The following is an 18,559-nucleotide window of genomic DNA, read 5'->3' on the forward strand; positions in this document are numbered from 1 at the left end:
ATATGGAAGCATATCCAGGAATCATATAGGTGGCTTCCAAATTTAAATCCGGGCAAAATATACCCACTCCAACATTTTTATTTACTTCCTTAGAAGCGTCCGTAAAAAACTTAATTTTTTGTTTAAATTTTAACTCAATAACTTCTCTAAATTTAATAGAATTATTTTCACTCTTATTTAAATCCAATCTTAAATATTCATTTTTACTAAAATAAAGAGGAAACTTATAATAATGATGCATATTAACAACATCAACATCTTGAACATGAGGAAAAATTTGATCAATGCCTTCAATAAGAGGAGGAACATGATAATATCTTGACCAAAAACCAAATGATTGATTATATGCCCCATAAGCTTCTGTAACAGACTGAATAATGGGATTATCCTGAATAGAGAATGCTTTTAAAAGCAATTTAGTGGCCAAAAAATTACGTCTAATATTAAGGGGAAGTTCTGCCGATTCTGATAAAATGATATTAGTTGGACAGGAACGCATAAACCCTAAACAAATGCGTAAGGCTTGAAAATGAACTTTATCAAGTTTTTCTAATAACTTTTTAGAACATTTAGCTAATAATATACTACCATAATCTAAATGTGACCGAATATAGGACTTAAAAAAATTTAACATAGTAATTGGATGTCCCCCCCACCAGGTTTTACAAAAATATCTCATTAAATTAATACCCTTAGTAGCTTTAGAACACATAGCCTCAATTTGATGATTCCAAGAAAACCGATTATCAATAAAAATACCCAAATATTTAACATATTCAACCCATCTAATAACATGATTTTGAAATTTAATATCTGGTAAAATACGATTATAAAATTTTCTTTGAATTAAAATACAGGAAGATTTTTCAGGAGAAAAACTCATTTCATTTAATCTCGCCCATTCCTCAAGACTGTCCAATGTAACATTTAATTTATTAACTATCAAATCTATATCATAACCTTGAGCCAGGAGAGCAATATCATCAGCATATTGAATTAATTTAACATCATCCCCAATAAAGTCACTAACATTATTAATATAAATATTAAATAAAATTGGAGCTAAAGGAGATCCTTGTGCTAAACCCTTATTAGTAAAACCAGGACCAATCAATTTTTTTGAAAAATTATCAACAATATAAATTTTCCTGTTGGTATGTATCTCTTTAATGTATTTACAAATATTCTCTTCAATACCCAATTCAGCTAATTTACGAATCAAAATAGAAATATTAACTTTATCATATGCATTTTTCATATCTAAAAAAACAATTACTGAAAATTTATTATATGAGAGTCCAGAAATTATCGATGAACATAAAGAAGTTAATGCTTCAAAAACTCCTTTACCTTTTCTAAACCCAAACTGAGAATCACTGAGAATTTTGTGGTTTTCCACATACCAATCCAATCTACATTTCACTATATCTTCCATAATTTTCCCTATGCAAGATGTGAGAGTAATTGGCCTGTAACCGCTAATATTATTTAAATTTTTATTAGGTTTAGGAATTGGACAAACTAATCCTGTTTTCCAATCGTCTGGAATTAATTCTGAATGATAAAGAACTTGATTAAAGAAGTACACTAAAAATTTAATATGATTCAAAGGAAGATTATTGATCATGGAATAAGTTATTAGATCAATGCCTGGAGCAGAATCTCTCTGCTTTCTAAATATGGCAACCTGTGTCTCCTCAAGAGAAATATTAGAACTCTGACACTTTTGAAATAAAATGTCAGGATCTACATCTGGAATAATTGGGGGCGCTAAAAGGGCAAGCATATCTTCAGCAATGGAACAATTCAAAGGTTTTCTTAACGAAATTTGATTAATTGATTTTGAAAAACGTTTTATTTTACACCAAACCTCATTAATAGGTGTTAATGGAGATAGACTACTACAATAATTATTAAAACTTAACTTTCGTTTTTCTCTGAGAACTTTTCGACATTGTGCTCTAGCCTTTCGAAAAAGTATATAATTCTTCTCCGTAAACTGTCTTTTAAACGTCTTAAATGCTGCTCGTTTACTTTCCCAGGCTATATCACAATCTTTATCCCACCAAGGATTACCTAGTCTCTTTTCTTTCTTATTTACCGGAATTGACTTGTTGGCCGCATTTTTAATCTGCTGAACAAAATGATGATAAGACAAACTGTTACTTTGACCATCATACTCCGTCAAGCAATCATAAAACAAAGGCCAATTAGCTTTCTTAGTATTGTATCTATTTAAAAAATTATTGTTATTTAAAAGCATTGATACATTCTTGCAAAGAATGGGAAGATGATCGCTCATACCTATATAATCTGACAAAACCTCAAACGAATAATCTTGTAGTAATGAATTATTTCCCAGAATTAAATCTGGAACACTTTTATGCTGATTGGGAGGAGTAATCCGCGTGGCATCTCCATTATTCAAAAAAGTCAAATTATGAGTTTCCAATATGTCAGTAAGAATAAAACCATTGCTATTATTAACATCTGAACCCCACGCCATGTGTTGGGCATTAAAATCTCCCATTAACATTAACTTTTTCACCCCAACCCCTGCATAAGCAGTCAGATGAGTGAAAAAATTTTTAGGTAAATTTGAATCTGGCGGATTATAAATTAATGCAAGATAAAACATTTCTAACTCAATAATTTTATGTTGAAATTTTGCTGGAACTGAAATATTGCTTATATCAACTAAATTAAATGGAATCGAATCCCTGATTAAAAAGGCAATGCCACCTTTTCCATCATCTCTATCTGCCCTCAAGCAAACATAACCCAAAATATTAAACGAATTATTTCTATTTAGCCATGTCTCATTTAATCCAATAATATCAGGACTAAAATCTCTTATGATATTCATTAAGGTATCTCTGTTAGACAAAACACTTCTAATATTCCATAAAATAATAATCATATATAAATATTAAACATTATAAAAAATAACAAAATTAAACCTGACTGGACATAAATAAGAGTAAATAACCATAAAATAATAAAGTAAATATAACATGTAAGAATTTAAAAAATAAAGTTTTTATATGGCTCTTTTTGACTTCTTTGTAATATGTTTATCTTTAGTTTTAACATTTGTATCATTTATCAACTTTCTTAAACTTGAACTATCTACAAAACTTTCTTGAGACTGAACAATATTTTGGCTAGATGATTCTAAACTAAAATTGGATGACTCTCCAACCTCCATAGATGCATCTATATTTTCATCAATTTTGGATTTATTTTCAGATTGTGATAAATTATTTAAAATTGGACTGGATGATAATCTAGCCGAATCAGGAAAAAGGATGTCTTTATAAGATATTTTGGTTTGTATCCTCTGTGAAACGGGAGAACGAGGTCTACTTTTCTTTAAGGTAGAAATATAATGATGCTTCTTTACAGATCTAGGGACAGACAAATTAACTAAAGTCTCGGGAAAATGCTGACTATCTGGAGAAGAAACGTGTTCCTTTGGAAATAATTTATTTGCTTCAAAAAAAGATATGTTATGCTTAGCCATCGCATCATTAATCATAAATTGCCTTTTAAATTCTTTGCATTCCTTGTTAGTGGGATAATGATTTTCTTTACAATTAATACATTTAATTTCTAATTGATTTAAAGAACATCTATCATCATCTTCATGAGTATCACTACACTTAATACATCTTTTCCTACTCCTACATTGCAGAATTCTATGTCCAAATCTGTAGCAATTATGACATATAATTACTGGAATTTTATAAGTATGAATTTCGCGTAAAACATTGAACAATTCCAAATCCAAAGGAACTTGATTACCTTTAAATGTAATAATAAAGGAATTAGTCCTTTTCCTTGTCATGGTATTATCTTCATTTCGAGATCTTTTATAAATTCTACGGGCATTTAAAATTTTGATTCTGGAATTACCCCTTATACCTAGTCCATAATTAATAATATCTTCTTCATATATATCATCACCCATGTTCCACACTACACCTCTACAAGTGATCATCCTGGGAGGAATAGTAATTACCCAATTTTTATTTAAAATTTCTTTATTATTGACAAATGAATTAGCTTGTTCAGGAGTATTAAAATATATGCCCATTCTATTTCTCCCTTTACTTTCGATTTTTTTAATTCCCTCAATTTTGTTTTCAAATAAATATTTTCCAACATTCATCGGATGAAGGGAACGTTCACCTTGGATAACTGCAAGGAAGGGAGGAAAAGCAGAAATATCATACTCTGAAATTTTATTTGTATATTTCCTAATATTAAAAAAACATTGAGAAATTTCTTGCTGTACTTCAACATCATCTATAAATTTATTTCTAATTCCATAAAGTTCCTCTTCCAGGTGCTTAATGACATTTACGGGTATTTCTTGACATGTACCTTTTGAAAAGCTCAAAATTAAATTGTAATTTTGGGGCGATAAAATATGGGCTAATTTTCGAACGAAATCATTAGGAGGACCCGTAGGCCCCCCTTCCCCATTTAGCATAGGATCAGGAACGATCAGGAAGGGTCAGCAGGATTTTAAGGCTAGGATTATATAAGCAAAAAACTAAAACACTTAAATGAAAATCCGGGGTAAATTCTTGCTCGAAGGAGCTGGACACTGTATTCCATATTTTAAGTTTACCATCAGTTGAAATCTGAGCGAAATATTTTCCATTTTCACTAAATTGTGAATCCATTTCTACACTCTACACGCTTATAAGAATAACATAACCTTAATGTTTTGTGAGGTTATGTATTAAACTGAAAACAGAAAACGACTTTACCGACTTTCTTCTTTTTAAAAACTTGGATTTTTAAGGAGTATTAATTATTAAAAACTCTAAAATTTGAGTAATAAAAACAAATATCTGGTAACTAGCATATTAAGGCTTAAATATATTGTTTTAAAAGTTCAAGTAGGATATAATATCCCATAAAAATCTGCTTTTTAGGATTTTTTCATCACGGTATTTAGTGCCTGCTTCTCTGGTGCCTGCTTTAGAAAATGAAGAAATGAAGAATGCTTTGACAAATGACAGCAAATGACAGATTTCATATTGTCAATATTTGTCAACAAAAGGTTGTGTTGGCAAAGTAATTTTAAAAATATTTTTTAATAAGTTTATTTAAATGTAATGTCATTCGTTTTTTTCAACAAATTTACATACAACGAGGAAAAATGTCGAATTGGTTAAATCTTAACGAGAGCTTGAGCAATTTAAAAGGCCAAATATCGAATTTTGCCAACAATGTTTTGGCTGAATCTGAGGAAGGTGAGATACGTGTCTTATCGTTATTTTAAAATTTGGGACGTTTAAAAATACCTAATATTTATTTATAAAGGCACTTTAATTATGTGTTTATTTCAATTTTAGGAGTACAGTCGCCAAATGAGGAATACGAAAGTTTAAAAAGGATCTGTGCTGAAAAAGATCACCAAGTAAGTTCATAAACACGCTATTCAATATACAATAGCTGCACTGTATCAACGACCTGCGTTACTGTATAATAAATATGGAATTACAACAATATTAAATAAATTATTGTAGGTGCATAAACCTTGAACTTTAGTATCGCAGCATTTATGCATGTGTATTTCCTAATGCACAGCGAAATTAGTTAGTTTTACAATGCAGTTATTATAAATGGTTTCGTCGCTAACAACTACACGTAAACTAGAGTTTTTTTTTTTATATTTTAGATAGAAAATTTAAAGAAAATTAATAGTGAATTGCAGAAATCATCACAGGTAAGTTTTTTCTTTATATATTTAAAGTGTGATTGATCGCATGTGTTTTTAGAAATAATTTTATTAATTAATATAGATTTTTTATAGTAATTTCATTGCCAATAAAATTATGAAATTGTACAGGTTATGTGTAGAACGGGTGTGGGATTTTTTTCGTATGAAATTATTACACAGATCTACTTATTGTTAAATATTCTTTTTACACACAGATGGCAGTATAAGCACTGAATTTACTCCATTTTAGAAACATTTTTTGTCTTTTTAGGGTTCAGTACCCAAAGGGTAAAAACGGGAACCCTATTACTTGACTTCGCTGTCCGTCCGTCCGTCTGTCACAAAGGTCTATCTTATGAACCGTTATAGCTAGACAGTTGAAATTTTTACAGATAATGTATCTATGTTGCCGCTATAAGAACAAATACTAAAAACAGAATTAAATAAATGTTTATAAATAAAAAAGTACTTGCACTAACCATTATCTTTTAAGTAAGAATTTTACATAGAATCTTTCAAGTCCTCGGTGGCCGCGTGGTTAAAGTATTAGGACTTTACGCTGCTATGACGTTCGAGCCGTAGTAAGCAGTTCGAATCCTAGTCAAGGCGGCTTTTTTTTAATCGTTTTTTTTTTAATTTTTACATATTTCTACATATTTATTTTTACTTTTTACATATTTATTATTGATTAATACAATATTTAGTAATGTGTTTCTTCATTTTTTTTTTAAATTATACGCACATTCAGAATTTCAGCTAAATCGGAAAAAAGTCTATAATAATAATACCATATGATCGAGAAAAAACGGCGTCAGCGATGGCTATGAAATGAAGATCGCTGTCATTTTATATGTAAATTTATATGGGAAATGTCATTGATGTTCATTTCCCAGCCAACTGGACGCCGTTTTTTTTTCGATCATACGGTACATATAGTGTCTATATGTTGTATGGTACGGAACCCTTCGTGCGCGAGTCCGACTCGCACTTGACCAATTTTTTTGCTAGAAAAACGATTTGTTTTACATTGTCTGTTACCTATTCATATACATTTTAAAAAATTAATATTTACATTGATAATGCACTTTTTATCAGCTTACATAGCACTAAAATTTTATCTTTAAATGGACTTGCTATATTTTAGGTCAAGCTTGTTAAATGTATAATGTTTTACTATAAGGATTTTAAATTTGCTGCTTTCAAGGAAATATTAAGCGTTGTTCTTTGTGTTTTGTTTAATTCGCAATATTATTAATATATACTTTGTTTAAAATGATTGGCTAAGTAAATTATTTTTTTCTTCTTAATTGTGTATTTTTAGCGGTTTAGGAGTTATGACAATTTTTTTATTAATAGCATATAAGGATTTTCAGATAAGATATCTAGTTTTATCTACCTTAAATACATTATTGTGTTATATTAACGGTTGTGGGTAATGCAGGTTTGTATTGGGATTTATTTAAAGAGAATTGAAAATTACCTGAAATCAATTTGTGTTTCAGCTCTTGTTATAATCATATTTATTTTAATAACATATATATTATTTGCTCATTACTTTACATAATAAGCAATTAGGCTTTATACATATGAAAACAAAAGAAATTAAATACAAATATTTTTTTTTGGATTTAAATATAACAATTATTATAATAAATACCAATATACAAATTTTAATCGGTATTAAACGTGCTATACAATTTTACTAACAAGAGAAAAAAGTCAGTGGCGTACAAGTTTTTTTAGACAAATATTCCTGTAATAACCCATATGCACGTCCTTGGTGTCGACGCTTCTTTACACTTATAGTAACTTTTATGTGGAAATCATTTACGTGGAGATACACAATTTTTTTGTGTATCAAAAAATTAATTTTTATGCATAGTAATAACATCAGAGTTATTACGAAAATATTTTTTTAGAAAATTGTACCACCCTGTGTCTCAAAAGTCAAGATGCTTAACACATACATTAGGCCGGGGCGAAAAAAAAATTTTGGATTTTTATCTTGTCATACTTTTAAAAGTGTGTGGAACTGATTAAAACTTAAATTGCTTCACTGATTTTAAATCAGTGATACTTCTTCTCAGCCATGTGTGTCTCGAAATCCTCCAAATAATCCGCCTTGGATTATTCCTCCTCCCGTAGTATGCAAATCATTGTTAGTACATTTGCAAATCATTGTTGTACAAATGAGCCAGGTACAGACAAACGTTCTGTACCTGGCTCATTTATGAGAATCAAATTTGCTGAAATATCATCCAAATACAATCCTGAAAACATAATTTATACTGACGGTTCAGTAACAAGTGTTCACACTGGTTGTGCTTTTGTCCACAGAGAAATACATAGTCAATTCCGATTACATCCCTACAATGATATATTAAATGCAGAACTTCTAGCCATTAAGGAGGCTCTAATATATATTGTTTCTTGTCCTCGGGCTTCTTGGCTGATATGCTAGCCTAGGTTCCAATATATCTGTATTGTGGATCCCTAGCCATGTGGGCATTACCGGTAATGAAAGCGCTGATCATTACGCAAAACATGCACGTCTAAACGGTACAGATAAGTTATCAGTTTATTCCACGGGTTGTCTGCTCACAAAAATCGCCCGACTGTGCAAATCCCTGGTTCAACTGAAGTGGGATGAAGATCCCAGAAGTGGAGGAACCTAAAGGTGCGTATTCATTATCCGAACGAACGAACGAACGAACGAATGAAAGTGCGGTATATTTAGACGGGGGCCGAACGCATGCGGCCGTTCGTTCGTTCGTTCGCTCGACCATCCGTTTCGAGTCGGTACATCAAAGGCGTTCGCCAACAAATGCCTCCGGTCTTCTCGTGCGGTCCTATCGTGCGGTCCCCGTCCATACCACTAGCGTACATTCGTTCGTTCGTTCGTTCGTTCGTGCGGATAATGAATACGCACCTTAACAAACTCTGGAATGTCAAAAAGACATTCTTCTGTGGTTTCTCCACATCGAGTCATGATCGTCGCAAAGCCGTAGTAATTAACAGACTCATGTTAGGGCATTGTAAGTTTTCTCATCAATTTTTGCTTAAGGGCCAATCACCGCCTCTATGTGATAAATGTAGTAATCCTTTAACTGTCAAACATATCCTTAAGGAATGTAGTCAGTTAATTAACCTAAGAGAGGCCTGCAATCTTTCGTCAGACATGTCAGTTATTTTTTCTACAAGTGAGCAACCAAAACTTTTTGATTTTCTGGAAAGATCGGGATATATATCTAAAATATAGGTATCTAAAAAGCTACATTTTGGTTTAAAGCAACCAATTACTAATTAAATTGTACATATTTTTACATTTTATTGTTTTATTCTATGTTGTTCTGTACCATTTACTTTATTTTTACAAAATCAATGTCTGTACTGTTAACATATACAATCTGTCTATAAACGTGTTGTTTAGTTTTTACTTTTTGTCAAATATTGTACCGAACTAAAGTAGAGGATGATACGCCGCTAAATAGCCTTTGATGCTGATGCGGCTTGAAAGCTAAAATTTCTTTCTTTCTTTCAGTGATACTTTTCTGACCGAAACATTGTGTAAGCAAAATAAATAAAGACAATGGAAGTCCGAAACTCTTTTAGTTTTAATACTGAATGATTGTCTACCACATTCAAAGTAACGTAGGAATTTTCATATTGGAGCTTTTTCGGAAACTGTGTCGCCCTGTTTTAAATCGACGTTAGTTAACGTTGACACCCTGTATACTCCGACCCTGTACTCTGTACTGTAAATATCGATCAGACATATATCATCTATACTAAATAGACATTTTGTTGAGCCCAAAAAATTATAGTAAGGCTACGGGCACTCGCGCGCTCACGTAGGAAACACATATTAAACATTCTTATCGAGAGCAAACAGCAGATGTTGGTTGAGGCAGATAAACTGATAAGCTAACCCGAAAAATAATAACAAAACGGGACTGAGCCCGTTTTGTTTGGTTTAGCTCGGAAGGGAGGTACTTATATAGGTGTATATCACCTCGCCAAAAAAAAATCAATAAGCTGTACAATTTACCAAAGAATATTATATCACACCACTGACACCACGCTATATTCATTAGATTTACTAAGAAATAATATTTTGGCTAATTATTTAACTACTAGCGTGTACCCGCTACTTCGTTCGCGTCGAATTAATCAGTTCTAATAGTGATGTTAAAGCAAAGCAAGAATTTCCATTAACATACAAACTGGATAAAATTTTCTCACATTTTTGTCAGCAAGAGAAAAAAACAATATGGCGATATTATTATATAACTTGGTAATATTTGAGGGGTAGTTTCATCTCGTTGGAATTTGACTTTCGAAAAATCCGTTTGCCAAAAATAAGCTTTTACGTCAAGCACTTTAAGCAGAATCGTGGTTAATCAATTACCCAACTTTATGGAACACCCTGTATGATTTTTAAAAAATTTCAAAATATGTAAAAAACAAAATAAATTATGCGTGTCCAATCGTTTTCCTGAAAGACTAACCGTTTTTTAAATAACAAATATTGTAATATTTGAGGGGCGTTTTTACCCTCTTGGAATTTGAGATTCGAGAAACCCCTCCTTATCGAACCTCACCCCACAGTCAATCCGTTTGCCAAAAATCAGCTTTAAACGAGTATAGTCAAGCAGTTTAAGCAGAATCGTGATTACACATTGGTCATATTTTATGAAACACCCCGTATAAATTTTTAAAGAAACTTAAAATATGTAAAACAACAAAATAAAATATACGTGTTTAAGAGTTTTTCCGAAAAACTCACCGGTTTTTAAATATTCTAATATTTGAGGGGTGGTTTCACCCCCTTAGAATTCGAGTTTCGAAAAATCCCTTCTTATCGAACCTCTACACCCTAAAATCAATCCGTTTTCCAAAAATCAGCTTTTTACGTCAAGCATTTTAAGCAGGATCGTGATTAATCAATGACCAGATTTTTCGAAACACCCTATATACATTTTTAAAAAATCTTAAAATATGTAAAAAACAAAATAAAATATACGTGTTTAAGCGTTATTTTCGGAAACTTGACCGTTTTTTAAATCAAAAATATTGTAATATTTGAGGGGTGGTTTCACCCCCTTGGAACTGGAATTTTGAAAAATCCCTTCTTATCATTTTTTGGCAGACGGATTGACTGTGAGGTGTAGAGGTTCGATAAGGAGGGATTTCTCGAATCTCAAATTCCAAGAGGGTGAAAAGCCCCTCAAATATTACAATATTTGTTATTTAAAAAACGGTTAGTCTTTTCAGGAAAACGCTTGGACACGCATAATTTATTTTGTTTTTTTACATATTTTGAATTTTTTTAAAAAATCATACAGGGTGTTCCAAAAAGTTGGGTAATTGATTAACCACGATTCTGCCTGGCGTAAAAAGCTTATTTTTGGCAAACGGATTTTTCGAAAGTCAAATTCCAACGAGATGAAACTACCCCTCAAATATTACCAAGTTATATAATAATATCGCCATATTGTTTTTTCTCATGCTGACATATATGTGTGAAAATTTTATCCAGTTTGTATGTTAATGGAAATTCTTGCTTTGCTTTATCATCACCATTACAAATGATTAATTCGACGCGAACGAAGTCGCGGGTAATTATTATATTTTTATTATTTTTTACTAGACTAGATATTTTTCTCTTATCATTTGACGCTTTTATTCCGTTCTGATAACGGTGGAAACTTATTGATTTCTACCTAATTAATCCGGTCTTTTTTTAAACATTATCTACCATTTTCCACCCCCTACTTAACCCCGTTCAAACAGATAACAATATAATTTTCCAATCTTATCGAGGGGTTTCCATGGCAACTTCCACAGCCCTATAAATATATTAGTAGCTCTCCATTTTTGCCATTTTCCATTAAGTAGGTGTGACATGTTCATAAAGCGGGGGCCTAACAAAAGGTAAGATAAGATCTTTTTAATTTTTTTCTTTAAGGAAAAGTTAAGAGTTTTTATTTTTAAAACTCTTTTTTTTCATAGTCTTTTGTATATCAATGTTTTACGATTAAGGCTATTTCTAGGTGTTCTTTCTTTTTAAAAGATATTCCAGTTTTTGGAAGTAAGTGTCTGTCAATTTTCTTATTCATTTTAAATGGAACCCCATTATACAGGGTGGTCCGAATTAAATTCTGGAAACTTCAGTTACCTACATAATCTTCAAGTAAAAATAAGTAAAAAAGTTCATATAAATATAGTGTCCTAAAATGCTTCCTTTCGGAGATACAGATGTAGGGTGTAGAAGTTTCATTTTTATTTCGAGTTTTTCCAAAAAACGTCTGAACCAACATAGATATTTGGATGAAAATTGGTGTCTGAGAGAAAAAATATACAGGGTCCGGCAATAGTAGCTCCTATAATAAAAACTTAGGATTTTTTTTAAGTACAAACCTAATGTACATGGATGTATTTTAGGAAAATATTTTTTCTTCTACAGGATGGCTCAAAAAAGTGATTGCACGGGATGATAAATGAAACACCCTGTATATTATTGCATTTTTGGCTTATCGCTTTGCATAATTCTAAGCTATTATTAAATATTTTTTGATAGTTTAAGAGTTTTTAGTAAATAAAAAAGTATTGGGGATACAACAAATTTCCTGAATTCAAAACTACCGGGTGCGTCTCAAATGTGGCTCACCCCTATAACTTTTTTATTTTTTCAGATAAATAAACGAGATTTGGTGTGTTAGTATATGACATAAATTAGGATTGATTGGTATATTCAATTGTTCTTGGTCACTTCCGGTTTCACCGGAAATGACTACAACTTTTGATTTTTAAATGGCACTCTCGGTATTTTTTTACTTTATTCGATAGAAAATGACATTTTGAATAGAATGACATATCATATGTCAAATTTTGACATTCTCACTTAATAAAAAATTGTATTTTAAAATTCAATCTAGGGTGCCATGGCTATGTTAAAAACACTAATTCTTCACCAAGAAGCCTTGGAAAAATAGATTCGATCGCCTAATGTTTTTAGTATCTTGTCCTGGCCAGTTAGAAAATGCTCTAATCGTATTTTTAATCATATCTCAATTTTTTCAAATGGAACGAGGGTGGGTCATTAGCATATTTGGAAAAAGCATTTTTTTACGAATAATTTGATACCACACACTTTTACCACTACCCCGGTATTTCAAGTCAAATTTTCGTTACGAACCGCAAGTTTTAATTTCAAATAAACCATATGCGAAAATGTCAAAAGTTGACATATGATATATCTATCGAATGAAGTAAAGAAATACCGGGGGTGCCATTTAAAAATCAAAAGTTGTAGTCATTTCCGGTGAAACCGGAAGTGACCGAAAACAATTGAATACGTCAACCAATCCTAATTTATGTCATATACTAACATACCAAATCTAGTTTTTTTAACTATAAAAATAAAAAAGTTATAGGGGTGAGCCACTTTTGAGACGCACCCGGTATACTAGATATTTACTATAGTTGGTCTGTACTTACTTTGCTATAAATATCGTACTCTTAAACCATACAGAATGTTCAAAATTCTATGCCAAACTTTCTAAACTATAAAATAATTTTCATGGTTTTTTAAATGGAACACCCCGTATATTATTTCTTTGTTTGATAACGAATTAATAAATGAACATTTTTTGTATTTAAAGTATTTTAAAATTTTAGCGATTTCGCAAATATTCTCGGATTTATTACATATTATAGCTCTTAACGGTAAAATACTAGATAAAAATCATTATACAGGGTGTTTTAAAAAAATGTGCCATTTCTCGTGGGGAGATTCCTTACGTAAAAATTTATAATGAAATGTTGAGGCTAAAAGTTGCTATAAATGCGACATATTTTAAAGCTAGAAAAGTGTCGACATATTCACCAGGGACGTGCAGGGAGTTATCACTGGAATATTTTTCTAAAAATAGCGAAATAGTGTAAGCAGTTTAATGCCGATTAAAAGTTGTCTCTTGATATTTTGTCGATTTCGGCCTCCTTGATGAGATAAACGCAATTTTATTAATTTGCCTTGATTCAAGTCTAATAGCAACCTTTAAAAAAATTAATATCATTAACTTGCGAAAGTTTTAAATGAATACTCATTGATTCCTTATCAAAAAATATGAAAACAAGTTTCTATAAACATGGGTATGGAAATGCATAGTTTTTCAGGATAGGACTTTTTAAAATAAGGTTTTTTGTAATTATCTTAAATACCATCATTTTTTTTTATTTGAAATTGCTGTAGGTTGGACTAACAGTAATAATATTTAATAATAAATTATGTAAAATCGAGGGTAAAATATATAATTTATTAATTTTATTTTTATTTTAATTTTGTTAATTGTAACTAATAAAATTGCGTTTATCTCATCAAGGAAGCCGAATTCGACAAAATATCAAGAGATAACTTTTAATTGGCATTAAACGGCCTACATAATTTTGATACCAAAGAAAAAAGTCAATGGCGCACGTGTTTTTTAAATATTCCTGTGATAACCCATATGCACGTCCCTGATGAATTTATCGACACTTTTTTGGCGCTTATAGTAACTTTTACCTTCAAAATTTCATTCGAATCATTAAAAGTACTTGGAAGAAAATTATAATAAATGGAAAAAAAAATAAAGATTTTCACACCCTGTAGCTACGAAACAAAGCAGAATCGGACCTATGTTAATATGAAAAATAAATCTTATTTTTACGTGAGGAATCTCCCCACGAGAGATGTTTTTAAAACAGCCTGTAAGTGTAAAGAAGAATGAAACTTCTACACCCTGTATCTCCGAAACGAAACATTTTAGGACAAAAATTTATACGAACTTTTTTACTTATTTTTAACTGCAGAATGCACTGCCGAAGTTTCCCGGTTACAGTTCGGACCACCCTGTATATTATATCGTTAATAATATTTTACAAAATGCATGAGCAAGAACTATGCAGCGAGACTATACGAGTATCTCACAAGAACTGATGACCAGAGAAAATTAATCATTCGCTGACGCTTGCGTATGCATTTTCTCGGAACGGCAGTATTTTGTTGCTAGATATTGCGTTACTCGGAAACCGCAAAACGCATCTGCATTCTGCATTATTAAAAAATTGTACTGATTTTTATATTAGTAAATTTAAACCAAAACAAATTTAAAAAAATTAGCTTTTAAAACGTTAACTAGAAAAGCTAAAGCCTCCTCTACACGTAACGTTTTACAGTGAGTACAGTGATATATAATTTATAAGGTTTTGTAACAAACTGTTCGCTATTTTATGGCAAATGCTGAAGCTCTGCAAACCTTAATCAAGCCTTAATCAAAGCACGTGTGTTTGGAATATAAAAACTTGAAAATTTAGTTCTTAAAAGAACTGTTTGTGCTTAAAAGTATACTTTTTAAAAAAAGACTATGAAAATCGATAAAAAACGAGAATTACTCCCAAAGATTCAACGACAACACGATATTATACAAAATAATGACCGACATTATGATAATTATCAAATAATAAACGACAACGTTGCTGATCGCGGCACGATGTGACAAACATGGCGATAATAAAAATCGCTTTAAACCAGGGTTGGAAAAAATCATTATTTTTTTTTAAAAAATTAAAAAAATCAGATTTTTTAAATATTTAAATCAGTTTTTTTTAATGTAAATCGGATTTTTTTGATTTTAATTAAAAACATTATTTAAATCGGATTTCCAAATGACTAGGACTTATTTCCAATTAAAGTCCTATCCTAAATGGCTAAATATTTTTTATAACTCTGTCCGATACTGATAACATTAACAATTCTACGGCGCGTGTCATTCTTCCACATCGGTCACCAATATATTCAATATATTCCGCAAAAAAGTCGCTCGCTTCAGATCAAAAGGATTTTTTCAAACGTCTCAAAAGTATTAATTTTTGTAATTTTAACGTCTAGGCATAAAAGTAAAGGACTGTTACGCCTAAGCACAAAAGTACAAAAATATATTATTAAACTGATATTAAGTGTCAAATTCAACGAGAGTACAAATAATTGTTGCTCGATTACTGCTTATATTATTTGCAATGTTTGATATTGATTAAAAAATTATTTGTAATGTTTAAAAAAATGTTCTATTTAGAGTAAAAATTTACTTTTTGTGCCTCACTCTAGTCGGAATAGATGGTCCTACAAAGGTCGAGACTAGATAGGCTAGACGGTATAATTTTTACTCCTAATAAAACAATACTCTATTGTTCGGAAATAGTCTTAAGTCGAGACTGATGTATAATCTAATGCCAAAGTTAAAGTACTTACTGCAGATCAAAATTTCGGTAGGAATTTGGAAACATACAACCGTTTCAACAAAAAATAAACCAACATATTTTCTGACAACGATTGTAGATTCTCGGGAATGAAGATATAGTCTCTATATTAGAAGAACCTAGTTCTGCACTAGACTTAGCAAATGATATGTATTCGAACAGCGAATGTTTGTCACTTATACATAAATTTTAAAATAAATCCCTACGTTTAGCGGTCTAATACGAAATTACTTCAAAAATCGGTCCAACATTTGAATTGATGAATAGATATTTTTATATGTTTTATAACATTTACAATTATTTTTTGATTTATTATCTGTTATATCTGATATAGAAATATTTTTTATAGTTTTCTAGGACACATTTTTACAACTTTTACAGTTATTTTTTTATTTATTATAAAGTTTCAATAAAATAATTTTTTTGATTTAAATCACATGTTAAAATTAAAAAAATCACTTAATTTAAATCGCGATTTAAATCATGCCAACCCTGCTTTAAACTAATGTTTGCAGCTTTAGTTTCTCGATATCTTAAATTATACAACAAATTTAAACATTTTTGCCAAAATTGAATTTAGTCAGGTTTATAGGCTTTAGTGTCAATTTCAATATGATTGATGACGTGCATCGGAAAATGTTTTGCGATTATCGTAGAATAGTCATTGTGCATGCTTACCTGAACAATTTAATCCGCACAGGCAAACCCGTCAAGAAATGCGACGTGTATGCGGACCTTTAGATAAGCAAAATCGTACCGTTTTGGCCTGATCCCATTGCCATTCCCAGGCAATTATTTGTTTATGAGATTAGGAATAAATTTTATGTCAGTTGTGACATATCTACTGGATCCACACATTGGGTAAATAACTTTCCCATACCTCTTTATCATTATAAAAATACAGATTTCGGTATCTAACGTTTATTTTAATATATTTCACGAATTGCACATTTATAGTCTTGCGTTTCACCAGCTTATAAAATAATTTTTTAGCCTAAATTGGTATTTTTACATTTCTTTTTTCCTACCAATACTTTTTATATTTTTGACAGTCCGCCAGGGTTGGGTAGGTAGAAAATTTTATATTTTCTACCGTATTTTCTACATCTACAGAACTCGCGTCTTGTGTGTTACAGCCTTGAATTTTTACTTCCATCGCGCGTAAAGAAGTTTCACTTCAAAAATGTGTGTGCTATTTTTTTGCCGCCATGTCTGTGTTCGCCATTGGTAGACTCAAAATTTGGTTACTTATTTTTTTTGTCGCCCGATTTTCTTTTGTGGACCTGAAAATTGTCAAGTGAGATAATTTTTTTTTTTCAAACGTCATAAAATTATCAATTTTTGCGACGTGATTGACAATATAAAAAAGCCGGAGTCTCATGCATCCGAAATCCGATGGTACGACATCCGAAATTTGAAGTTATCGTGTGAAATAAAAAAGCCTGTTACATATATCCGAAAGTTCGTTCCGAAATTTGACAGTTTTGACATTTAGACCTGTCATTCCTATGTATTATTATTATGTATTATTCCATGTATTATTGGAGAAACACTTATAAAAATAACTTCCTCGCCAAATATCCCGAAATTGCCCACTTCCCACTAAACTTGATTTTAAAAACCAATGTTTTCAAAAAAAGCGAGGTTAAAAAACACACGATATCGTACAAAAGTTAAACAAAATTTAACTTTATACGACGTCGGACGATTAGTTAAAAATATCGGATAAAAATTGGTGTCAAAATATTTCGACCAATAGGAGCACCGTCGGATCGTCGTGTCATCGGATTTCGGATGCATGAGACTCCGGCTAAGCTTGATTTTCATGCATCCGTTATACGTTGATACGTTGGTCCGACGGTGCTCTGATTGGTCATAGCGTTTTCGCGTCACTTTTCATCCGTAAATATTTTACTTCAGCCCGTCAACCCGGACCCGTTGATACGATAACGGACGTTTTGACACTTTTTTGACAAATTTAATCTAACCTTAATAAAAATATAAGTTAAATAGCAAATCGTTATGGAAACGAAAATATAAAATGACACCAACGTATATCCGATAAACGGAGGCATGAAAATGTAATAGATTTAAAAATGCGTTATTTTCTAACCAATGAAAGTCTTTAAATTCTACCAATAAAATTAATATCGTATCAACGTATCGTCGGACAACGGATGCATGAAAATCAAGCTTTAAGCAGGGGTGCATACTCTCTCCTACCCTCTTCAACGTTTTTTCGGAAAACATATTTAGAGAATCCCTAAGAGGCTAAAAAGGAATTGTAATAGGAGGAGAAATAGTCAATAATATCAGATATGCCGACGATACCGTAATTATAGCAGAAAATCTCATAGATCTACAAGAATTGGTAAATAGAGTCAATGAAGCTTGTAAGAATTGGGGGCCAGGGGTGGATGGGCCATATGGGAAAACGGGAAAATTCCCGGTGGGCCGGTGGAAAAATGGACCGGTGGGCCGGTCCCTATCAGAGCTCAAAAAAGATTGGATTAGCAAAAATTA

The 18,559-nt window shown here is 31.3% G+C and overlaps 2 protein-coding genes across 2 annotated transcripts in view; one reads left to right on the forward strand and one right to left on the reverse strand.

Moving 5' to 3' along the window:
- Nucleotides 1-2,958: 2,958 nt before the first annotated feature.
- Nucleotides 2,959-4,557, reverse strand: LOC115887695. Its single transcript, XM_030907161.1, has one exon. The coding sequence runs from the start codon at nt 4,493-4,495 to the stop codon at nt 3,041-3,043; it is 1,455 nt and encodes a 484-aa protein (XP_030763021.1). The 5' UTR covers nt 4,496-4,557; the 3' UTR covers nt 2,959-3,040.
- A 510-nt stretch (nt 4,558-5,067) lies between these two features.
- LOC115887701 (thyroid receptor-interacting protein 11-like) overlaps nt 5,068-18,559 on the forward strand; it is a 75,734-nt gene continuing 62,242 nt past the window's right edge. The window contains exons 1-3 of the mRNA XM_030907171.1: nt 5,068-5,267; nt 5,370-5,434; nt 5,696-5,743. Coding sequence (XP_030763031.1) covers nt 5,174-5,267; nt 5,370-5,434; nt 5,696-5,743 — 207 coding nt within the window. The 5' untranslated portion in view covers nt 5,068-5,173. The remainder of the gene's footprint in view (nt 5,268-5,369; nt 5,435-5,695; nt 5,744-18,559) is intronic.

This window comes from Sitophilus oryzae, unplaced genomic scaffold, assembly GCF_002938485.1.
Source record: "Sitophilus oryzae breed Bouriz unplaced genomic scaffold, Soryzae_2.0 scaffold_610_pilon_pilon, whole genome shotgun sequence".
NCBI classification, from domain to species: Eukaryota; Metazoa; Arthropoda; class Insecta; order Coleoptera; family Curculionidae; genus Sitophilus; species Sitophilus oryzae.

What these genes read in the sequence shown, in the direction of transcription:
- LOC115887695 (XM_030907161.1), bottom strand. Translation starts at nt 4,495, where the DNA reads ATGCTAAATGGGGAAGGGGGGCCTACGGGTCCTCCTAATGATTTCGTT.